Genomic DNA, 25,884 nt, shown 5'->3' on the forward strand with positions numbered 1-25,884 from the left:
GTACGCATGAATAGATTGCAAGTGCACTAAACACTGACTATATTATGCTTGGCTATAAATATTAATATATTTGCAATAACTGCAAAATATTCATGATTTAAGGCCATGCAGAGGTGATCCAGTATATCTCTTATATGCTGTGTCATCATCATATTACATTCATAATGTCTCCCATAATAAACTTTGGTTAAATGTGTTAATCAGATAACTACAGTGAATTTGTTTTTGTTTTTTTAATGCCATGAAGCTGTTTGAATTTTTTTTTTTTGCATTTGTTAAAATATTGAAAAGAGGAAATTTTTGGGCAACACGCAGAAAGAGCCATCCTCCTATTTGATGACCAATATAGCCTTTAGTTAAGGTGAAAGCTGAAAAACCATGCATTTACTATCTACTATTGTAAATCTAAGAGACAGAGTGCTTTATAATACCTGGAAAAAGCTTTCTGCTAACATTCATCTCAATGACTGTTGCTCAGCTGATTGAATTCAAATCGATTTCTGCCATCCAACTCATGGGCAGTTTTTTTTCGGTGTGCTCTCACTGTCTTCATAATGTCAAAAAGCATAAGTATCCATCATGAAATTAATTGGTTGTGACTCCAGTGGTTAAATAAATGTCTTCATAAGCAAAATAATTATATTTATAACTATTTCAACTATAAAAAACTATAAAAAGTGTGACTTTTGTCTGAAGTGTGACCTCAATTTTATTTAACAAAAAAGATTACATTACCATTTAGACAAGATGCATATTTTATTCCAATGTCTAGGAGAAGGCTTTACATTTTAAATGCGTTTACAGCTGAATATTTCCTTTCTCAACTTGTAAATTAAATCTAATTCCATTCCATATGGCCTTGGGTTTGTTCAAAAGATCAATAGACCTGAAGCACAATGTTTAGTGAACTTGTCATACAATATTTCATGTGATTATTTAATAAAAAATAAATGCTCATGTTCAGTCTGCATTTTATAAAACTAAATTTGTTTTTCAAATATATCTGTGTCTTCAAGATCTTCCAAAATAGAATGGTTTGCATGTACGAATCATCTATTCAACCAGCCTGCTCAGATCCTGTTTCACGGTTGGTTGATCCAGAGTGGAAATTTGTCAAAGTGAGTCTATTTTGCAGGGAGTGTGTACTATAACACCAAAAGATGATATTGTATCAAGAAACACGACAGAGAGGGAGAGTGAAAGAGATGATTGGGGCTAAACAAAGAAGGAATGAGAGGAATTTAGCAGGTTCATACATGTCGGGGTGACCCCAAAAAATAAAAACATTTCTGGTTCTCTTATCATACTTTCTGCTCTTTGTAGTGTGCTGGCAGAGATGCATTTCACTTCTTAAATTATTCTTATATCCATCATAAACAAGAACGTTTTCAAGATACACAAAAAATCTAATTAACTGAAAATCTGAATTAAAACAGGATAGGGCCAGACATTTTATGCTTATTAGAAATAATGAGTACGCTCTTGAGTGTGTAAGGAGTTACAAGAAATTATAAATATTACCAAAAACAAACCTCAATAAGATGAAAATTCATGAATAACATTAATTTACTTAATATAATATTACAATGACACCATTGAAAATGTATATCCATCCATTATTTAAATCACATTTACGACCTTTCGTAAGTAATTGCTCTTATTTACTACATATACTCTAAATAAAACACTTCATATCTGACCAAATCTACACAAACTCCAAGCAGCTCGGTCCTGAACCAAACGAACTCGCGTTGCGCAGACCGATCGGTGTATGATACTGAAGTATCGCGAGAAAGCTGTGCTATCCAAGTGCTCTCGCGATACTTTGGCGATCGGTCTGCGCACTACGCAGCACCTCTTGTGTTTACTCTCGTGTGATCGGCCTCCGTAGACGCGGAACTTTAGCGGAGAAAGTGAGCACGGCACTTATTCAAGGATAATCGGAGGTAAATCTACACCATTTGCCGGAGGTATAACCCGTGCAGGACTTTATTTGGCATCGCCGGGAGTATAAAAGTGAGTACATGATCTATACCGATCCCTTTAACAGAACTGACAGCTAGAGACCGAGCATCTGCAGCTAGCGTTTGAGTGTAGCCGATGCCTGTCTGTGTTCAGATACCCGGGCTGCCCTGATGTCAGTTGATTCCAGAACCTTAATAATCGCCAAATGTACTGTCCTTAGAATTCTCAGAATACGGTTTAACATAATGGAGGATAACAACGATTAAAGCGGGGCTAAATGTAGCTCAAGCTAATATTACTGCACCGCTTCTCTGGTGATCGAGATGCTGAATGTAAAATGTAGATGTTTGCTGTCTGGATCTCTCATAATGTCTTATAATATTGCCTACTTATTATCTACTTTTTTTTAAAGGTTGTTGTTAAGTTTGTGTTAGAGAGGGGTTTAGAGGTCGTTTTACTGACATATTTTAGGTTGCATATCAAAACACTAAGGTAACAGTGTTATCAGTTGGCAGTACCATGGTACTTTGAAGTACTTTGTGAATACAGTAGTGACACCATGAAACGATTGTGGTACAAAAACAAGTTAGAGATATTTAAATCGTTAAGTTACTGTAATTTGTTAAATAATATCCGTTGTTATTAATAGACGAATTACTAATCTGTCTACCTGTCTTGTTGATGTGGCGTGTTGCTTTTATTTTGATCTATTTCACACAGTATTCATAAAACTGCATGGTTTACTATAGTAGCCTATGTTTATGAAATGTTCATAGTAATATTTTAGATGGAATGACCTCAAGATGGAGAGTTATAGCATGTTGTGTTATTACTTTCTACTCAAACTTGAAGTTACTCTACACATTGTGTATACTGTGTGACAATTTTAGGTTACAATACAGTATGTCTCCTAACAACCTTTCTGGGTTTATCTGGCTAATGCAAAAGTATATGCAACTGCAATAAGTAAGGAACATTTGACAACACGGAAAAGGGTAATAAAAACAATAAGGTATGTTTTGTAAATTCACTTGAGTTCACTATGGGCCGGTTGCCTAAACTGCTTAGACTGGTCTTAGAAGTTAGTCATCTAAATGTTTTCTTCAAGACTGGTCATAACTTCTTTAAATCAGTTTAGGGATGAAACGATTCCTCGAGTAACTCGAATACAAAAAAATCATCGAGGCAATTTTTGTTGCCTCTAAGCTTCGTTTAATCCATTTAACTACAGTACACACGGAGCACTGCGTTTCCCCACGGACCGTTATTACTGACGCACAGCCCGCTAAACTCTATTCATGTTACAGGGCTCTCAAGTCTCACGCATTCACCGTGAGACACACGCACTTTAGTCTGTTCTGCGTGTCTGAGTGAATGAACTGAAGTTTAACGTGCTACACGCGTGATGCTCATGAATTTGTCCGCGTCTGTGCTGAATGAGGACATGAACACATGAACTTCACCCCCAGAGTTGCTCTGAGAGTTTATTTCAGAACATTTTACTGAGTGAAGCTAACACTAAAAAATAAGCGTCTTCCGACGACCTGCCAAAATAAAAGTCGGGTTAACTCGGTATTTTTATGCGGACAAATATATTACTATTTAAAAGTAAAAAAAGAAACTAAAACCAATTTAGATAAACTAAATGCATCATGCATAAGCTGAAGTTAGTTGTTTACCTTTGAAATTATTCTTTCTATTTTTATTAATGTTTCTTATTTATACATTTGTATTAGGCCTATATTGCATTTTGAATGTAATATGGCAATAGAATGTACTAAATGGGTTTAGTTTTCACAGATATTAATGTATGCAATTTCAGCAATAAATATAAATTTTCCTAAAAAGGAAACAAATTAGTTGTTCATTTTAAGAGACCTGTCTTATTTTCTCTTGTATATTTAGTATAGCTTTTTATAAAGAAAAAGTATTTATTATCCGAATACCCAATTAATCGATGGAGAAATCAGTAGAATACTCGATTACTAAAATAATCGATAGCTGCAGCCCTAAATCAGTTACATAACACGGTAGATTGGGCTACATAACACGGTAGATTGGGCTAACTTGAAATATGAAAAGTAAGACTGATTAGTCCTAACTAGGCATGGGCTGAATACCGGTTCCACGGTATACCGTGGTTTGGGGAAAGTCACTGTTTAAAACCCACTAAAAGTTTCTGTTATACCGTTCCAAAGGTATGAGCTGTTTTGTGCAGGAATCCATCATATTTTGTTTATCCTTAGTTAGTTGTTTGCTCATCTGCATTTAATTTATTTATGTATATGTATATATGTATGAATGAATGCATGTAAGTTTAAGTACTGGAAATGCATTTAAAAGAAGACTAGAAAGGGGTGCCATGCTTTTAAAATGTTGGGGAAGTACTGATTTAACCTGACATACTGTTCATGTTTACTAATGTACGAAATATTTTGTGTTGCTTAAAAAATCAAATCTATTGTGTTCAATGTTTTTTACTCAGACATTTAAAATAACACATTTAAAGCTGCAACCGCAATACCGCGAAACCGTGATAACCTTAATCCAAACTATCATACCATCAAAATCTCATAATGGCCCATGCCTAGTCCTAACTAATTACTAGTCTGTGAGACTTGTTAAGACGCAGTCTTAACTTGGTGGCTAAGTTTATGCAACTGGGCCCATGTCTAGACTCTACAGTGAGACAGTATTTGACGTCTTCATTTTTTAAGTACATGATTTCAACATACTGCAAAAAAATTGGGACAATCAAGTTTGCCACTGGTGAACATCTCGTTTTATTTAATAACACATATTTAAGATTCAAGTTCTCAAGAGACATGTTCAGCAAGCAGAATTTTCCTCTGTTCATCATAATTTGCTTTTGTAGACTTTCTTAGCTGTATTTTTTTGTCTTCGTAATGCACTTTGCATTCTTATTTGGAAGCATCAACTACCTGTGTGTGTTCTGCTTTGCATAGTGGCCTGAACTTGGATCTGTTGATGCAGCAATGAATGGTCTGGACGGACATGGGCTGTATTCTTGAGTCCATGTCATGATATCATTACAGCTGATGATGTTTTTCACATCTGTGCAGCCTGTACTGTTATTTGGCCAGTTTCCTTTCATCTCTGAGCAATTTTGTGCACCATAGAGGGTGAAAAGCCCCAAATCCCAAAAAATCCTTTCAATTAATTTTTGGGGAACATTGTTCTCAAGGTGCTGAATTATTTGCTGATGCATCTGTTGGCACATAGGCGAGTCGTGACCCATCCTTGCTCTTGAATGACTAGACTTTTTTGGAGGCGCACTGATACACGATTGCTTCACCCGTGCAGCATCACCTGTTTTACGTCTTATTTCAACTTTCAATTGTACAGCTTGACTGCACTGTCAGCCCCTTTAGGTAAAAGCATCCAGATCATAAATGTAAAATAGAACACATGTAACAGACAATACAGAGCCAACTACAGAAAAGTACTTGTAGTACTCTGTGTGCCCCAGGTATTTCAACCGAGCAAAAGTTTAACACAGAGTGTTGTGATAAAGCCATCTGCCAATACCATTGTTAAAACATGTTCCGACTACTTGTGACAATCCATTCTGTCATTGTAGAAAATTGTATAAAAGTCATACATCAAACATGTGCCACAGTCATTATAAGTTTTATTTGTGCTGCTGTAACTTGCTTTTGATGTACACCTGAGATCATTTATTCTGCTTTTTTTTTGCTGGAGGTATTGTCTTACAAGTTGAGAAAATGGCATTCCACAACTTGAGGTTATTTACTCAGGTGTCACAGATTTATTTCACTTTATTTGATGATACAAATATGATTGCAGATAGGGACGAGTGCACCTCCTGTGATTCACGTCTTTTTCTAAATGTACTGTAGGATACAATTGAAAATCAGCCTAAACCACATGAACACATCTCATCTTGTTCTTCCTAAAATAACAAAAGCATTAGGGATGTACACTGAAAAAAGGTTTTCATTCAACCAATTAAAAAAAATTAGGGTAAGGATTCACATCTATATTTTATGACTTGAGCCAATGAAAAATAAATAACTTGACCTAAACAATATTTTCTATGTCTATGAAAGCTATTTTATAAAACCTGGCACGAAGTATATTTTTCTTGTTGAAGAAAGTCAATTAATTTAAACTCTGTTTTTGGTCTATAAACAAAAATATATAGATTTAATCAAAACAAAAATTCTCATTAATATTAAAAATGATTTGTTTTTTCATATCAAATAGATATAGATTTAATGAAACAATTGTTTCTCATTTAAGAAATATGTATCAGAAATTATTTGCTTTATTATTTGTTTTAAACAAAAAGATATGGATTCAATAAAATATGATACCCATTAGTGCTGGGCGATATACCGGTTTATACCGAATACCGGTGTGTATTTTCTATTTTTGTTATGATATGAATCTTTAATATACCGCATTACCGGTGTATGACACTTAAACAACGTGCGGAACGTGGCGCAGCACACTATATCATCATTTTTCTATATAAACATGCCTTAAACGGAGGCCTTTGGATGTTCGCATGCGTCTCGCATGAATGCTAACGTTACATATTCCGTTTGCATTGCATCGCAATACAGCAGATGACTGTAACACAGGTTTAGCAATTGCAAGTTCGCATTACGTTATATTAAATACACTCACGAGCAAACATCTTCAAAAAGCAATCGTGTTCCCCTCATACCTGCTCAACATAAGCATATAACATGATGTGTTTTTAGTTTTAACTTTGTCTCTCTGTATGCTATGATGAGAATTTAGGGTCAGTAGTAGGGGTGGGCAGATACCCTGGATCGGTATCGGTATCGATTTTTTTGCTGAATCGGGTATCGGAAGTGGCGGGACGATCCAAAATCCGATCCTGTGCTGAATAATATTATCATGCTTTAAGAAGGATGAGCTATTAGGAAACCGCTGTAAGAGTTTTCATGCGCTAAATTTAACATTTTCTTCTGTCATGCGATAGTTTTATGTGAGGAGAAACCTCACATAATACCTCACGGTATCCACGGTATCTAGTCCGGTGCAGCCGGTATCCAGTCCGGTGCAGCCGGTATCCAGTCCGGTGCAGCCGGTATCCAGTCTGGTGATCCAGCCGGCATCCAGTCCGGTGCAGCCGGTATCCAGTCCGGTGATCCAACCGGCGTCCAGTCCGGTGATCCAGCCGGCGTCCAGTCCGGTGATCCAGCCGGCGTCCAGTCCGGTGATCCAGCCGGCGTCCAGTCCGGTGATCCAGCCGGCGTCCAGTCAGGTGATCCAGCTGGCGTCCAGTCCGGTAATCCAGCCGGCGTCCAGTCCGATGTCCAGTCCGGCGTCCAGTCCGGCATCCAGTCCGATGTCCAGTCCGATGTCCAGTCCGGTGTCCAGTCCGGCGCCCCAGCCGGCGTCAAGCCCTGTCCAGCCGGCCTTCCAGCCGGCGTCAAGACCTGTCCAACCGGCCCTCCAGCCGGCGTCAAGCCCTGTCCAGCCGGCCCTCCAGCCGGCGTCAAGCCCTGTCCAGCCGGCCCTCCAGCCGGCGTCAAGCCCTGTCCAGCCGGCCTTCCAGCCGGCATCAAGCCCTGTCCAGCCGGCCTTCCAGCCGGCGTCAAGCCCTGTCCAGCCGGCCTTCCAGCCGGCGTCAAGCCCTGTCCAGCCGGCCTTCCAGCCGGTCCCCAGTCCGGCAGCCAGGACGGCCCCTGGGAAACTCCCAGGGCCAAAGACTGTCCCCCCCAGGACGCGTCCTAAATCCCCCAGGACTCCGCGCCCTCGAGCGCAGCCGGGGACTGGGACTATTCCCCCCAACCAGTTTGGACTGCCCCCTACGAACTCTTGTTTTGCCCCACCCCCCCTCCCATGTTTGTTATTTTTGTTATCCCACCCCAATCCTGTAGTCTTGTTGTCCTGTCTGCCCCTTGTCATGTTCACCATGTTTGTCTGGTTTTTGTCACTGTCTCAGTCGGTCTTGTCTCATCCGTCTACCCCTTGGTGAGCACCTGGAGGTGCTCATTAAAGGGGGGGCTTCTGTCATGGCTCTGCTTCATTTAGTCATGTTTTTCTTGGTCCTGTAGCAGAGTCATGACAAAGCCTTTGGTTATGTGTGGAGAGAAACATATTATTGTCCTTTTGACAATAATATACGTTCTCTCCAGTGTCTCTTCTCTGTTCCCGCCATCTCGTTTCCTTGTTATCCTTCCCTGAGTGTTTCATTACCCACACCTGCCCTGTGTCGTTATCCTTTGTTTGTCTTTCCTATATATACCCTCTTGTTTCTTTGTCCTGTGCTTGTGGATTGTACCGTGTATTGTATTCATGCCTGTTCATCTTGATTCCGTGCCTAGTGCTGTGTGTTCCTGTTCCGTGAGTTTAGTGTCTGTTAGTTTTTTGTAGTTTTTTTGTAGTTAGTCTTTGTATTTTAGGTTAGTGAGTTTATGTGCCTGTTTTGTTCCTCCATTTATTATCGTGTTTTGTTCCCCACTGTGGGTTTTTGTTTTGCGTGTTTTGTGTAAAAACAAATATTTCTTGTTAACCCCTTACTGCCTGCCTGCATTTGGGTTCTTCCACGCACCAGTCGTGACAGCATTCAAGTACGTTCATTTTCTTGAAATTTATTATATTAACATGACGCACATCATTGTAGTGTCTTCAGCTGTGCAGTTGGATCGTTGAATCAGCGTATACTGTACACAGCGAGTTCGCCAGTATGAACGCACATTGTTGTCATGGCTCTGCTTCTTTAGTCATGTTTTTCTTGGTCATGTAGCAGAGCCATGGCAAAGTCTTTGGTTATGTGTGGAGAGAAACTTATTGTTGTCCTTTGGACAATAATATACTTTCTCTCCAGTGTCTTGTCATTGGCCCCATTCCTCTCTTTTCCTTGTTATCTTTCCCTAAGTGTTTGATTACCCACACCTGCCCTGTGTCGTTATCCCTCGTTTGTCTCTCTCTATAAATACCCTCTTGTTTCTTTGTCTTGTGTTCGTGGATTGCGTTGTGTATGTGTTCATGCTCGTGTTGTCGCCCGTGTTCCTGTTCCATGCCTTGTTTGAGAACTGTGAGTTTTGTGTTTTTGCTTTAGTTTTATCCTGCCTTGTTTTATTTAAGACGTTGTGTCGTGTTTTTTAGTTAGGGTTTTGCTGTTCTTGTTTTTCCTTTTGCCCCCACGTGGGAAGTCTTGTTTGTTTAATACAGATTCTTAGTTTTGGTTTTCCCCCATCGAGGGTGTTTTGTTTTGTGTTTTTTTATATAATAAATACCCTTGTTAACCCCTTCATTGCCGTTGCCTGCACTTGGGTTCTTCTGCCAATCCGTGACACATTGTGTTCAGAACGACTCGCACACGAATGACTCATTTGAACCGATTCATTTAAACTATTGAACTTTTCAGTCACTAGCGAATACAAGAGATCCTCGAATCATTTAAAGTGAACCACAGAGAATACAAGATGTGAATGAGCTTTGCTCATTTAGTAAGACTGGTTAATTCAGTTGGCTATTGTGGGCTCAAAAGTTAGTTGAAAATGATAGAAAAGCTTTATTTGATTAAAAAACATTTCTGTTTGGTTTATTAAAACAATTTTTTAAATAGTTTTATATAACGTAATTATTGTCATTTTCTTCTAATTTTATTAGAACTTTTAATATGTCAAAGTCACTTTGGTTAAGCCACTTAAAGGTACAGTAGGCCTTCGTGTGTGTGTACAAGATCAGGATGGCACCACCTCCGCCTCATTTTGAGCCAGGAAAAACCCTGCCTAAAACAAACTAAAACTCTTCCATGTTTCTGTGCTGGGAGTTGATTGAATTAGAAAATGCTGTAAGTTGACTGATGTATTTAAATTGAATCACATTTATCACTAAAGTGAATCTTCATGATCTGTGAAGGTTAATGTTGAGTAAAGTATTAGTAATTAGTCTAAATGAGGCATTTGGCCCGGCAACTCATATATTATCATACTGTAACTGTACACAAATGTGTCAGTTTTGCTTCATTAAAGTTGGCAACCTTGAATGAGTTGTGAATGAAACTTAAGTTATTTTTAAGTGAAAAACATTGCCCGCAGCGCTAAAAGACCTTACAAGGTCTTTTCTGTGTTTTTAGCATGGTAATCTTGCGTAAAATGTCACTAACTTTTGAACCACCATAGTTGTAATGCTTATGAATGCCATACTACATTGTTTGCAGAGTATTTTAGGTGTAAAACTTGTTTTCAATTTCTTTTCACACCCTGATATGTTTTCAAATGTAATTCCATTAGACCAGCTTTGACTCCTGTTGGATTTTGAATGCAAAGCTCATCATAATTGCAGTTGAACTACACAAATGCACATCATTAACATTGTAAGAAGTTATAACCAAAGCCTTATTTGAATCTGAAGGATATGAAGTGTTTGTCAAGAAAGCTTGGACCACATGCAACACTCTGATAAAACCCACTTATTTGCTGGGCAAAGGCAGTTTTCACTCCGTTTGAACAGTTCCACACCACTCCCAGCCAAAGTCTGACTGTCCAGAACCCCAGAGACCAGAGTCCCCATAGACTTCTATGTCACGCACAAGTGCACACTTCAATTAGCATGTAGCGCTTTCTCTCTCATTAAGTTGTGCTGAATCAGGACCTCAGTCAAACCACAGTCAATATTGAAGAACAGACAGGTGGCTCTTTCAGTCTCCACGGAGTGTTTGGCTTCCCTTCTAAAGAACAAGAAACAGCACAGAGGGATGGTTCGTCATTCACTGCCTTCGGTTTGATGTCACAAGATGTGTGTGAAATGATAAATTGGCTGTTTTTAATGGAATATGAGCAGATGCTGGTTCAGGAGGGGACTGGAAAATTGACACGAAAGAACATTAAAAATCTGAAAAGTCAATAAATGATGTTGATTGTACATTATCCCTGGTTTTGAATAATAAAACTTTACTTGTATATTCTTTGAAAAAATAACATTCATTTAAACTTTGTACTTTAAAGCCTTTGTGGAATGGGTTGATGAGTAAGCTTTTTTGTGTACCATATGTCCTGTTGAAACAGGAAGGGGCTATCATTTTTTAAGTAGCCAATAGCCTTTGGTTTACGGTCCAGCCTTGAATCTTGGTTGTTGCAAGTGATTGTGAGTAACTGAATCCCTTCGTGGAAGCCTTTATTTTGTAATTGAGTTCAGCACTGTTTAACATTGAGTGGAATATTTCGTATTTATTCTATTTTAAACTTTTTACAATTAATTGTTTTTTGACCTGTTTTCTAGAGTTATTGATTGGTATTGGCAAAAAAAATGCTTTCTTTTTCCAGCATTCAAATTATTTAATGGTTTTAAGGACTTCGAATACATACATTGTTGTATTTTGATATATTGTTATATATCACATATTGCATTATTTAAGCTCCAAGCATACCTCGCATGTCCATGTTCTACTCCGGTGGTCCATGTATTTCTGTATTTAACTCGGTGTGAGGAACACGAAAAAGAGAAGTATACCTCTACACGTCTAGAAGTATAACCAAAGTCCTTTTACGGAAGTCGTGCCACTCGGCGGCCATGTTTGCAACGCCTCTGGGCAGCTATTTACGTCATAGCAAGTCCACAGTCCTATCTACTTGAATGGGGGCAGGCAGATATTTTTTAAATCGTTAGTAAAAATCAAAATTAAACGGCATATTTCTTATTAAGAATTAAACCTGAAATGAACTGTACCATTACTTTGGTTTGCTAAGCTGAAATTGAGCTAAAAATCACCTTTTTCGAGGTTGTTTCATCTACTGCGCATGCGCACAGACTGGCAAGCGCCGCCGAGAGCTCACGAGAGCCCCGCCCCAGAGAATAGTGATGATTGGCTCGTTTCACTGGAAGGCGGGACTTCCTTGGCTAGAGCGGCCATATTGGGCGTTGCATTCCTCCCCATTCATTGTAAGGGAGTGGCACATCTTGTTAATTTTAATATCTTTGGTATAACTAAAGGTAGAAGAATACATTAAATGATTGAGATTCTTTCATTTTTAAAGAACAAGTTTTCTTCAGCAAGTGTTTTTAGCAACTCATGTAATGATTTGATATAGTTGCATAAAGATCTGATATACAGTATGTGTTATACTTCTTTATTCTTGGACCTTATGAAAGAAAATTCTTAAAGGAGTAGTTCACTTTCAAAATGAAAATTCTGTCATCATTTACACTTTTTTTTACACTTTCATCTTTTGAAAAATGTTGGTAACAGAACAGCACAGCCCCACATTCACTTCTATTGTAACCAATGCAAGTGAATAGGGTGCTGTTAACGACATTCTTCAAAATATCTGGTGTTCTGCGGATGAAAGAAAGTCATGCAGGTTTGAAATGACAAGAGGGTGAGTAAATGATGACCGCATTTTCTTTCAAAGGTGAACTACTCCTTTAAAGTCAAGCTTTTTGGGGTTTTTTTTGGGGGGGGGATTTGCAGGCTCAGGGATCAGTCTACAGTGTCAAGTATTCTGAACAAACCCAGAACCCCCATATAGCGTTTTACGTTTAGACCCCCAAACATTTTAATGTGCATTTGACATCATCCTAAATATACTTCGGCAATGTGGTGTTACAGTATGAGGTAATGAAAGTATATTTCCCTCCCCTAAATATTTGCAGTTATTTCTTATGTTAGCATTTTATTTGTGTTATGGTGCAATCAGTGAACCATTTGTATGGGAATATAATTGATGTTATGAATTAACCTGTTATTTCATAGTATTCACTTTCTTTTTCTCTTTTCTGACAGTATGTACCGCTTGCGGGCACTGACAGCTGCCACCGTCGGTATGGTGCAGTTGTCAAGACGGCATCACAGCGGTGCGTTCCGTTCCCATCAGCGGCGTAGAGTGATGCTGGCCGCCCTGGCAGGAGTGACGGGCATCACGGCCAGTGCTGGACTAATGTGGACGAGGTACAAATCAAAGACTGCACTCAATCATATCAGCAGCTGTCATTGTTTTATGTCCATTAGTTTGTTTGATAAAGATATTACCTGAAATTATTGTCCATTTAAAAACCACCACAAGCCGAACCAAATGCATTTGCGAAACAATAACCGTCTCCCATCAGGTTTCCCAAACACTTCTACTATAGTCCTATGGAGCGATTTTAGTCTCATTAATTATTCACGCGTAAAACAAGATACACACATGCGTAAACAGTTTCACATGAACAAAACCTAATTTACGTGCACAAAGTATACATATACATTTACAAAAAGCAATTCACGTGCGTAAAACAAAACTATTTTCTCATAAAGTACGTTTCGCAAACATACGACTGTGCGCAAATATTTCGAAAGTTTAAAATGTACACGTTTATCGTGTTATGTGAATGTGCAAATCGTCACTCACGTGTGAATCGGCTTGGATGTGTGTGTGTGTTTTTTGAGACTGTCCTGGCAGCGCAACCCCTCCCACATGGGTTGTCGTACTCTTTAGCCAATCAGATTCAACCTTACCATTCAACGAATCATAAACGCGGAGAGAACCATATCCATATAGTCCCGCCCCGAACTCTTTTCATTGAGCAATGTTTTGAAAGCTGCACGATGTTGCAGTGTTCACAGGTGAATCGCACACTGAAGATCTTAATATTTTGTGTAAAGTCGTTGAACCTTGAAACCTGTATATGACTCGTTCTTCTGTGGAACAAGAAAGAAGATATTTCGAGAAATGTCTTAGTGGTTTTGTGTCCATACAATGGAAGTCAATGGGGGTCAGTGTTGTTTGGTTATCAACATTCTTTAAAATCATCTTTTGTGTTCTGAAGAAAAAAGAATGTGAAACAGGTTTGAAATGACACGAGGGTAAATAAATTATGAAAGAATTTTCATTTTTAGGTGAATAATCCCTTGTATTATATTCTATTGTATTATACCAGAATGTTTTTTGGTAAATCACATTCTCATTTTCAAGTTTTCCCTTGACATTTGAGTAAATTCACCTGTGGCCTCAGCTTACGAATAGCTTATTTCACTAAAGGTGTTTTAACATTGATACACTTGACCTTTAACACAAACGTTTGTAGAGAGCTGAAATCTGCATAGAATCATCTGCAGTCTGGGTGATGGCCAGTCCAGCGCTGGATGTGTGTATGAGTAGAGGAGCTGATACTATATCAGCGATGCGGTGAAATGCATCTGGGAGGTGATCTATAGAATGAGGGGGTTATGGGATGAGGTGACGTTTCAGTGCAGTCATTTTCCTTATGTCTCATTAAATTGAGTTATTTGACACACCTTCAACACCCATCCCATCACATCAATGGCTGGGCTTTTTTCAATTACTGCATTGTGTCCCGAAGATATTGACCTGGCTGTACTCTTCATTGACTTTTAGCATGAGGAACACATCCATAAACTAGATAAAAACACTCAATGACAGATTTAACTCTCAAATATAATGGATTTCCCAACAAAATTCAGAGTGTGCTTTTAAGTCAGCATACGATCAGAAAGGACCCTATTTTGCTTGCTTAGTGCTAATGGTTCTGGTCTTTTATGTCTAATTGGTATGGTTAACACAGTCTGTGTCCTGATTGGCAGAGCATACGCTGAGGCGGGGTCTTCAGTCAAGCATGATAAACAGATGCGGGAGGAGGAGACTGTTGACGATATGGTAGCAGAGGAGGCGGAGCCAGAAAACGCAATCGAGTCGAGTAGCGGGGAGGAGGACGAGGAGGCGGGATCAGAAGGGAAGAAGAAGAAACCGAGAATCGGCTTCCGTGACCGCAAGGTAATCAATGTGTTTATTTCATATAAATCTCATTGGGATGAGGTCAGTCTCATTCACTCAGTCTGAATTCACAATGTGCAGATGAGACACGTGGGCTCATCCCGTCACATCACCATGCAAATCACAGGGATGAAATGAACCTGCATATTTCTAAAGCGGATTTTATATGACGTGCCATCAGACGGAAGGTGGCAGAGCAACAATAGTCGACTTAATGATTTGCAGCTGACATTAACTGTGGGGAAAACGTAATATGAAGGAATAAATGTAGAAGTCAATAGCAAAAATCTTCCCTTAAAAGAGGACATATTACAGCATTTTTTTTATTGTAGAAGGGTTCAACTTTCTTTGTAGACATGCTGTAATGTTTACAACCAGTAAGTGTTTTAAATTAGATGAATCATTTTTTACCAAACAGTCATTGTTGCTATTGAGGACCAAACCAGCGATAATTATCAATAACTAACTTATTAAATCATAGGGAAATAAATAAAAGAATACATGACTCGATTAAACGAATACAAGTAATTTTAATTTGTTTTTGTATTACATTGTATCTGCTTGTTAAGTCATGAAATAAGGAATACTGTTTCCAGTTTCAACCCTCCGCACATTTCAAGCACTTCGAGCGCTTTTTATACGTATCACACATTTACGTGAAATGTTAATAAACCCACAGTGCTTACTAGTGTCTCTCAGAATCAATATTTTAATAAATTGTAAAAATGAACGGTTTCGTTATATGGGGATAAAGGTTAGAATCGTGTTTTTGTGATAGTTTTAAGCAAACCCTCTGTGTATATGAGTATTTATTTGTTGTTTGCCTATGTCGTTTGGAGCCGGAAAGGAATATGACCTTCCATATATGGTGGTACGTGACGTCAGGCTTAACAAGCGGATTATGTTTCATTTTTTAAAATAATGATTGTTTTCTGTATTTAATTAACTTTTTATTTATGATGACATCAAGTGGATTCGCCAACAATTAAATAAATACAATTCTACGATCAAAATCAAATTCTACAATTACAAAATTACCAAATGGCTTTTTGGGATTAAATATTTGATATGTTTAATAGGGCTGTGTATTGGCAAGTGCCTCCCGATACGATACATATCACGATAGATGGGTCACAATACAATATATTGCTATTTCGATACGATACACATTTGCGATATATTGCAATACTTTAAATAGAAAATGTCAAAAGTAGAGCTAGAAATACAACATGCTGTGCACCGCCGGGGGTTTTCTGTAAGGATAAGTGTAAAAACATCCCTTACCTCTGCAGAGTGGCCATGATGTGCGATGCATGGACCTTTAGATCAGAGGTTTGGGATCTGTGGATTGCGCTCCTCAAGTGGGTAGCATAGGGGAATAAGGTGGCTCACGCAAGTCACTTGGCTGTTGTGGTGCATTACAGTTAAAACACTGAACATGGGCAGTATAAACCCCTGCTCCGTCACATCCGTGAAAGCACAATAAAAGTCATTGTTACTTTTCTTAATAAACTTTTTGTCTAATGCACTGCAGTAGTCAAGTGACTTGTGTCATGACTTGCAAAGCCTACAAACAGCATTATTTTATATAACTCATTACTCCATTACTTATTTTGAAAACCTAAGCACACCCACACATCAGCTCTGAGAGCTCCAAGCGATCTTATATTTTTCACCATGCTCGCTTCCACTTGCTTTTGGCTGTATGCATATGACACGATTTAAAAAAAATTATCAATAGTAGAGGTATCACTATCGATACACTATTGAAAAAAAAAATATTGCGATAGTTACATGTATCGATATTTTTGCACAGCCCTAATGTTTAATATATCTTTCGGTGCACGTTGTCATACATACATACACCATTAATACTCTGCCAAATTCCCCCTGAGCAGATTCGAATTGTGGCATCATTATTTGTGTTGTCTAAATGTTTTTATAGCGTGGTCTGTCAGAATGCTCCATTGTGATTGGCTCGAAGGTGTGCATTAAAACCGCTTTGATCACCATTTAAATTAATGCGCTTTCTGTAAACATTTCTACCGTAATCATATTACACACACAGATTGGAGAATGCACTGCCTGCATACCTGTCAACATTTGGGTATCAAAATCCAGGAGACCTGTGCGTTCGCATTCTGGGAGAAAAAACGGGACTTGATTATTTTAATGCACTTCACTTCGCGTCGGGTGGTTCTTCGCCTCCACGTCGTGCATTAAAATCCTAAGGCAAACCTAGCCATGGTTTATCCCTCCTTAGTGGTTTTGTTTGTTGCGTGCCCTGTAAACCGCTGCATCGGTAAAGCCAAGCCAATTCATCAGTGTTATTGACTTTGGCATTTACACATTTATGAGGATCATGTGCTGAATCTGATTGAATTTCTTATTTGCTAAGCCGGACTATGTTTAGTGTGAATATGTTTTTCATAAAAGGGCAGAATTTGACAGAATGATTTATTTTTGCTACGATCCGCCCTGTAATAGCCAGACGTGGCGGGAAAACCAGCGTGTAGGTGTGTTTATCACCACCCCTCTATTCCTCATTTTTAGTCGACCTAAAAGCCGGGAATTACGTTTTTCCTATAAATTATGGATGCAGCACTACAATAAACAGCATAAATCATACCAGCAAAAAGTGAAAATTGACTCTCATGATAGGATGGCGGGACTGTGCCTGTGATGGATGAGGTCATTCATCATGTAGCGGCTACATTAGACGGCTTGTTTGTGTTTTGAGTTTGTGTCGATATAGAAGCAAACGTTTTGGACTTCGTTGTGAAGTGGGTTTTGTTGTTTATGGATGCTTTAATGTTGGTTTTAATATTTAATATTCATAAGGTCATAGGACACTGATGTCTGGTATTACACAACAGAATTAGTTAAGTTGTTAAATAAGTTAAGTTAAGTTTTTAAATAAAAAAAAAAGTATTTAAATGAAAAACACAATGTTCATTTATACCAATTGATCCTCCTGACTAGGGTTGGGAATCGAAAATCAATTCCAATTTGGAATCGGAATCGAAAGGCTAGGAATCGGATCGAAATCGAAAGGAATAGGATACTTGAGATTAAAATTTGAATTCCTCTTATCAATTCCTATGTGCATATTTTCAGAAAAGTACACGCGTTGCATGATCTGCTGATATCTCAATAAAAGCCCTTATGAAAATTATCGATATTTTTTACTATAGTAAGCATAGGTTAGCTATAGAATTTGCATTAAAGCACAGGAATCACAAATTAACCATAGTTGCATTATAGTAACTGCAGTTTAACCATGATGTAGTTCAACCATGATAATACAAATTGTAATAAATCAGAAAAGGTGTGTTTCTATGTGTAAATATACACAAAACGGTGCTCATATATATATATATACTGTATATATATATATATATATTGCAAACAAGTCAATAAGCAGGCTAAATGACCATACAGGTTGATATCTAAATGTTTTACTTCAACTGTGGAATCGAAACTGGGAATCGATAAGAATCGAAATCGATAAGTAGAATCCGAATTGGAATCGATAAAATTGAAACGATTCCCAACCCTACTCCTGACCCGTGGATTATCAGCATCACTACCCTGCGCTAATTTGCGCAATGTTTAGTAGATTGCGTTGGTCATTATGGGAATGAGATATTGCGCCTGTGTTTTTTAATGTGCGCCTTGTTAGTAAATCACCCACAGAAATTTCCACTCCCATCGGCGAGAATTTTGTGAGACTATGGGGGCTAAACATATTTTCCTCTAAGGGGGTCCGGGGGCATGCTCCCCCGTAAGAAAATTTAGCATATTTTAAAGGTAAATGCTGCAATCTGGTGCATTTTAAGAGCAAAATTAAGTGACTCAATCTATAAGAATACAATAGCTATAGTAGTAATTTAATCATTGGCACCATAGATATAAATGGGGATAACACATGGTAAAATGAGAGTTCACAAACAAAAAAGTCAAAAACATGTAGAGCATGAGCCATCAAAAAATGAAGCAAAAAAGTGTTTAACAGTTGAAATAATTTATATATTACCATATATTAAAACGCAGGCCGGGCATCAGGCCTTTTTCACAGTGCCGTTGTCCCACTCCCCCGCATGGCAGTAGGCCTATCACTTTACTATCCGGACCAGAGCATTCATACATTATTATGATGTGGCGACTGTTTAGAGTTAACCCGTAAGAAAAGCACACACTCTCTCAGCACAACAGAGTAATGTTAAGTTTGTGATTTATTATGTTTTCAACTTTATGCGCGCGTTGCGCAGACCTAACACGAGAGCAATTGATGACAGACGCCTATCGGTGTGAGCAGCACTGCTTGATGTCTGACAAACCAAATATATTGACACATTTTGGACTTGGTGACACACAGGGCAGCATGTAATCGTGTGTGGCGCGCCCCCGTATCATTTATTTTTCTTACGGCGACAGCCGAAGCTAAAGGAGGGATTTAAGCAGACTCATGCCCATCATGCATTCAAATCATTAAAATTGGCAGTTGGCAATCAAACTACATTCTGTGCCTGAGCAACAAACAAATATACTCAAAACATTTTTCTAACCTAATAAAGAAACTAAACGAAATATAACCTTTGAACTGTTTATTTATTCTAAACTATTTTAACAGTTTAAACAGTGTCATTCACATCATTAATTCAAATTCGTGCTCCAGCATCAAACTATGCCTTCTGCACGTGAGCCACAAACAAGAAAATACTTCAAACATTTTTCTAAATTAACTTAATATCGAAATGAAACGAAACATGAATAATTTGCCATTAAAAACAAAACGGAACTATTTTGGCGATTTGGAAAAGGTTTCGAAGTGCTTTTGGCACTAAATAAGGACGGATATTAGAGATCTAGTGCCAAAAGATAATCATTATAAATGTCATGGGTGCGCGTGCTGCGTACAGCTCCGTTGTGTAGACGCGCTGCTCATTTTAAACGACAGAAATGGTGTATGTCAAATGTCCCTATATGCAGACTGCTATTTTAGCTGGAAATAATATGATGCTGAAGCTGAACATAATGATGTTAACGCCATGAGGTAATGCTATCTGTTTGCTCTGTCGTACACTGATAAAATCATGTTTGTACTGTGGATAACTGCAGTGAATACTGAAACATTAGATTTTACTTCCCTCAAACGATGTTGTATTCCGTATGGCTTGGCGACGTTTTAAATCCTGGCCAGTTGACGTGTCTGCGTTTCAACCGCGAAAGCTGAAACAGTAGCGAGCGAGTGTGCGTTCGTTTGTACAGTGTGTTTCTGTGTGTGTGCTGCGCACATTGCGCTGAAGCAACAGAGAGGGGGATGCATTTTTAGCCGTGAACAATGGCACAACAACGAAACAGCGGTGCAGAATTCAACGTTACAAATAGTTATGTTGTTGTAAGAAAAACAATTCGGCTCGTTTTAAGACTGTGGCGGAACAAAATAGTCTATGGCGGGCCGCCATAGTCTCGTCAATGAATGGGAAACACTGCAGTAGGTCCAAAAATTTTAAAGCTCCATAAAGCACATACATCTATCATAAAAGAATTGCAAATCACTCCAGGGTATTAGTAAATGTCTTCTGAACATTGTGTGTTAATATCATGAGCTTATTTAGCAAACTGAAAATGAAAACAAACTCATAAGAGCGCTTTGGTAACTTCAAATGTCATCATTTTGGGTGAACTATTTCTTTAAAGAATGGTCAACATGAATGGATGAAACTGCTGTTTGGTGTGTGTAGCTACAAGCAAACGTGTACAATGATACAATGGGTTTGATTCACAGAAAACACACGAGCTAATAAAATGTCCACCATCAATGCACTGTAAGTCACTGTGCGCAAAAGCATCTGACAAATGTTATTTTACAATAACTAGAATGTACAAGTAGTTCCACTATTCAAGACACAGCATTGTGGTGTCTATACTTCATTAAGCATCAAAGCCATTTTCAGCTGTGCTAGTAATAGGAAAAAAGGATTCTCAAGATTAGCACATTTGAAGGATTTCCTGAGGATTATATAACAGTGGTGTTAGTTTGACTGGAGTTGCTGTTAGAACAAGACTTTTTAAACAACATTGGTAAACAAACGCGTCCATTTCTTTCACAATGTCTAGTGATACCAAACATTTGAACGATACTATGAATGTACCAGCTGGCATCAATAACTGCCCACAGTGAGTGGCAGATACATCAGCCAGTTTCTATGGCACTGACAGTGACACAAACACATCTCTTTCTGAATGATGTCGTGTATATTTTTCAGCATGCTCTTAGTAAACTGAAAGGCGTGTGAATCATATTCTCTTTCCAGTTTTGACAATACACATTTGAGCTTCCCCCACAAATGTTTGCCTGAACAAGCTTTTTATCATTGTTATAGCATCTTCTAGCTACAGGCTATAGAGAGTCACGTACCCTAAAGATAAAAATAAAAGCTTGATTTATACATTTTAGGTTTACAGATTTTTTTAAACAGGATTTCTAAGATTTCAGATTTATTTCATCAGATTCAAGTATTTCCTACTTCCTACTGCTCGCAGGCCAAATACGATTCTGGTGTGAAAATGACAATCACCTGCTGTTATGCATGAGAATCAACACGGCACTGTCGTTGCTGTGTAGACCGTTTCATCAGACCCCCAGCTAACTTCCTGTTTGTGTTTGGCTAGTGTCTAATAATAGAACTATTTATATTTTATTTCATTTATGTTAACGTAATTTGTATTATTATTTGACTGTATAATAATTGTATTAAATAAACGATGTGTTGAATTTTGTTGTATGTTCATTTTATTAAATAAACAATTTGTTGAATGGGTCCTGTAGTTCGGTTGCATTTATACAAACTGTATGGTACACTGACAACTAGCGGTTGAGCTTGGTATCGCAGTCTAAATTCTAAATAATGGAGAGACAAGTTTAGCTAAGTAACGGTTCTTCTGGGTTTCTTTTGATTGTCATCAGAAATAATCTACAGGCACTCTATTGTTTGTGAATGTGTACCGGAAGTTCTGTAAAGGTGGCGCTTGTGCGTGGCTGACCTGAGTTCAAGTCCAGGGTTACAATCTTCATCTTAACATGCCGTTTGAAGAGAATTAGAGCGCATTCACACAGGATGTGTTCTTGCTTTCAAAACAGCCAAGACCACAAATGAATTTAACAGAAGTCAGAGGTTAACCTGCTCTTGACACATCACCTTTAAAACACTTCTTTCTCAACACCAAAAACAAGATGTGCTACAGCGGTCAACTGTAAATTGACACATACAGACCAACAGTTAGATTAGCACAGATGTGCACCAAACCAAAGTCCGTTTACGGAAGTCGTGCCACTCGGCGGCCATGTTTGCAACACCTCTGGGCAGTTAATAGCAAGTCCACAGTCCTATCTACTTAAATGGGGAAAGGCTACTTGGGTTTGCTAAGCTTAAATTGCGCTAAAAATCACCTTTTTCGAGGTCGTTTCATCTACTGCGCATGCTGGCAAGCGCCTCACGAGAACCCCGCCCCAGGGGACAATTGGCTCGTTTCACTGGAAGGCGGGACTTCCTTCGCTAGAGCGGCCATATTGAGTGTTGCATTCCTCCCCATTCATTGTAATGGCAGTGGCGCATCTTGTTAATATTAATATCTTTGACCAAACCCACTATAGTACACAGTGTATGATAATGACAGAAATATGATTGACCTGTAACTTGATGTAACTCAGGTCAGTGTTTGATTGACAAATAGAAATGTTATTAGAGTCATTACGCGTAACAGATGTTCAATATCCTAAACTTCAAATCATCTTGCAATTACAATCACTTCTGTCGTCGAGCTGACAGTGAATTAGCATAGAAATTAATACAGTTGTCTGCATAAACAGAAACACTCACAAACATGAGCATTTGCTAGAGATGAAACATCTGCAGCAGCTGCATGGATGCTGCGAACAATTCACTTAATGTTTCCGAGTCAATCCCTAATAGAAAGTTTGGGGAGAAATGCTCCTCAGGCTATCAATAACAAACATTTATACTGCTCATAGTTCATAACTCTGAGCGACACTTTGTGAGGATTCATAATGGGTTAGAGAGTCGGACTCGTGACCAGAAGGTTGCCGGTTCGATCCTCAGGGCCGGCGGGTAACGACTGAGGTGCCCTTGAGCAAGGCACCTTACCCTACTTGCTCCCCGGGCGCTGCAGTGATAGCTGCCCACTGCACCGGGTGTATGTGTGTTCACCACTTGCTGTGCGTGTGTTCACTACTCTCTGGATGGGTTAAATGCAGAGGTCACATTTCGGGTATGGGTCACCATTCTTGACAAATTCACTTCACTTTACTTTACTTTACTTAAATGTCCTGTCAAGACACTTTTCTTCAGTTTGGCACTCCCTGTCTGTCCAGCAGGCTTTTATATATTTACCTGGATCAAATATCACCATATTCAATATGCAGAATCACAAAGTGCAATGTTGGTCACAGTTTAACTATGTGTTGATCTTCTTGTTACTCTGAATTTCAACTAAACACACGATTCAATATAATGTTCTTTTTCATGTAGGAGAGAGCTTGGTTATTGTCAGTGGTCTCTTGGATATACAGCTTTACTCACAATGCTGTAATTTGATTTAGTCACACCACATTGCTACTTGTAGATAAAGTAGCTCATCACTGTAAAACCTTAACCCATGCTACTGCCAAACTACCTTCACGCTACTGAGAAATGTGGTTTATTGTTGGTAGATGAGCTTCTTTTGGTTAATTACTCTTCTGTGTGTTTGTGTTATTCAGGTGATGGAGTATGAGAACAGGATCAGGGCTTATTCCACCCCAGACAAGATATTTCGCTACTTCGCCACGCTGAAGATCATCCATGAGCACGGAGAGGTGGAAGTGTACATGACACCACAGGACTTTGTGCGCTCGATCACGCCCAATGAGAAACAGCCGGAGAGTGAGTATCAGCCCTGCTCTCTATCTCTATCACCAGGGTTAAGCAGAAATAAGAAGTCACACTCTATAAGTGTAAATATATGTTTTGAATTGACCCAATGCTGCTTATGCTGATAGAAAGAGCAATTAATTGAATTGCAATTACCATAAATTTTGCAGAATGAGATTTCCGATAAATTCCAAAATTTTTACCAGTAAGATACCTCTCACACGCCATAAGATACCATTCACACCTAGCAAAAAAACAATAATCTTTGTGATAGCTTTAACAGGAATTTTAAACGTCTAAGCAGCTGCACAAGCGCTGGTGTTGGGTTATTATAGTGAACTAAAACTAAAATAAATAAAAAATCTGTTAATTAAATAACATGCGTATCAGCCTAAAGATTATTTGATAAACTTAAACAGAAGGAAAATTAGAAATGTTGCCAAAACTGAAGTATAAGTTGAGACACTCAAATTATTAACTGAAAATAAATAAAAGTTAAAATAACAATTGATTACATTGATTAAACTTGTATAGTAACATAAAAAGAAACAACTAAATAATAAAATCTTACAAGGACACACCATAGTCGCTAAGATTAAACTAAAATGAACATAAGAACAAAATACTAATGAACTACAATAATACTGAAAACCAAACTGTGATAACTCTGGTCTGCAAACATAGCGAAAGATGACTTTGTATCTGAATATTAGCATTTTTTTGTATTCATTTTTGTGGCAGATCTTTAAATTTATGGAGTTGCTGTCCATGAACTGTGCAAAGTCAACGCATCATGTTATGATTGGCCCAAAGCAGACTAAGCATTCTGACCGTGTTTGTGTTCATACTGGTAATTTACTAGTAATGCTAGAACTTCACATACTGGAAAACTGCCAGGACTAATGCTGCCTTCACGTGCTCTCAGAAATGTTATAATTCCCACTTCTGATGTCATGATTCCGAGCTGGTTGTGTTCTGGTGCTTTGTTGTTGGATAGAATGGAGGACGCCAGATTCATGCTTGCATGTGTCTTGGGAAAATGTTATATGGTAATAATAGTTTTCAACCGTACATCTTACTGTATAGTTTTACTAGTCAGCTTGCTTATTATTCTGGAATATTGGTGAAATACATGCTATTTTCGCAGTGTATAAAACATACATGTACTAATTTAACGACAAGACAAGGCATTGGCGCTGTTGCGGAAAAATGAATAAATCATATCTGTCACAGCAGAAATCCTTCTCCCATCCGCCATGTTGATTGTGTAAGGCCTGCCCATCTCAGCAGGTATCAAAATTATTTCCCAACTTCCCAGTGGGAAACGCGACATCAGAGGGCGTTTAAGTGCAATTTTTAACTCGGAAACTCATATTTCCGATAATTCCGAGAGCACGTGAAGGAAGCATAATATACTGGTGTTTTTGACATGGCGTTCAACACATGATCTTTTACCCATCATTTAAATTATTCTCATCCTGTTTTTCACTCTTGTATAAAGCACATTTTTCTAAAGTAGACATGTTTTCCAACTAAGTTCAGTGCTTAACTACCAAACAGATTTAGATTTTATCATATAGCATAGGATTCTCAGTTCAGTTCTGAGTGGCACACACACTCATAAACACAAACACACATCAGTCATGTTCATTTCCTGCTGAGCCTTGTTTCTATATCTGTAAATAGCTGCAAGCTTGGCACGCTCATAAATACACTAATAGCCACTGGCCTCTAGCTCACTTCTGAGTCTGCGAGTCTGTTCCTGTGCGTGTTAAAGCCGTGATATGTGATTACTGTACGTCATGTGTCTAACACATTAGGCCGTGTTCACACTTGACTTCTTTTTTAAGCTACTAGCGTCTGTTTTACATTATAATCCTATGGAGTAAACCGTGTTTTCAAAAAAGTCCTGATTGCTTTTTTAAACGCCAACGCCAGCGTCTTTTCCTGCAGCTCAGAGCGTCTTTTGAGGTTCAAAAAAGTTCAACTTCTAGCACCTTTTTCACAGCTAACCAATGACAGAGACCTGTCGTTTCCATAACAACATGCGAGGAACGTGATTGGTCGAGAAGGCTCAAGCTCGAAAAAATAAAATGCTGGCCGAAACACCCGTTGGAGCATAGTTTTGTGTAAATGTAAGTTTAATTTTCACTTTCATTAACTTCTGATTGCATTTCTAGCGAGAAATTAGTATTGTAGTCTTTAAATATGTGATTGGTTATTGCAAAGACGCTCTGTGT

The 25,884-nt window shown here is 38.5% G+C and overlaps 1 protein-coding gene across 1 annotated transcript in view; it reads left to right on the forward strand.

Annotated features, from left to right (window-relative positions):
• The first annotated feature begins 1,855 nt into the window (after positions 1-1,855).
• micu1 (mitochondrial calcium uptake 1) overlaps positions 1,856-25,884 on the forward strand; it is a 57,308-nt gene continuing 33,279 nt past the window's right edge. Inside the window, exons 1-4 of the mRNA XM_057342089.1 lie at positions 1,856-2,016; positions 12,719-12,883; positions 14,519-14,708; positions 23,494-23,656. Of these exons, the coding sequence (XP_057198072.1) occupies positions 12,720-12,883; positions 14,519-14,708; positions 23,494-23,656 (517 nt within the window). The 5' untranslated portion in view covers positions 1,856-2,016; position 12,719. The remainder of the gene's footprint in view (positions 2,017-12,718; positions 12,884-14,518; positions 14,709-23,493; positions 23,657-25,884) is intronic.

The sequence above is a fragment of the Triplophysa rosa genome, linkage group LG9 (assembly GCF_024868665.1).
Source record: "Triplophysa rosa linkage group LG9, Trosa_1v2, whole genome shotgun sequence".
NCBI classification, from domain to species: Eukaryota; Metazoa; Chordata; class Actinopteri; order Cypriniformes; family Nemacheilidae; genus Triplophysa; species Triplophysa rosa.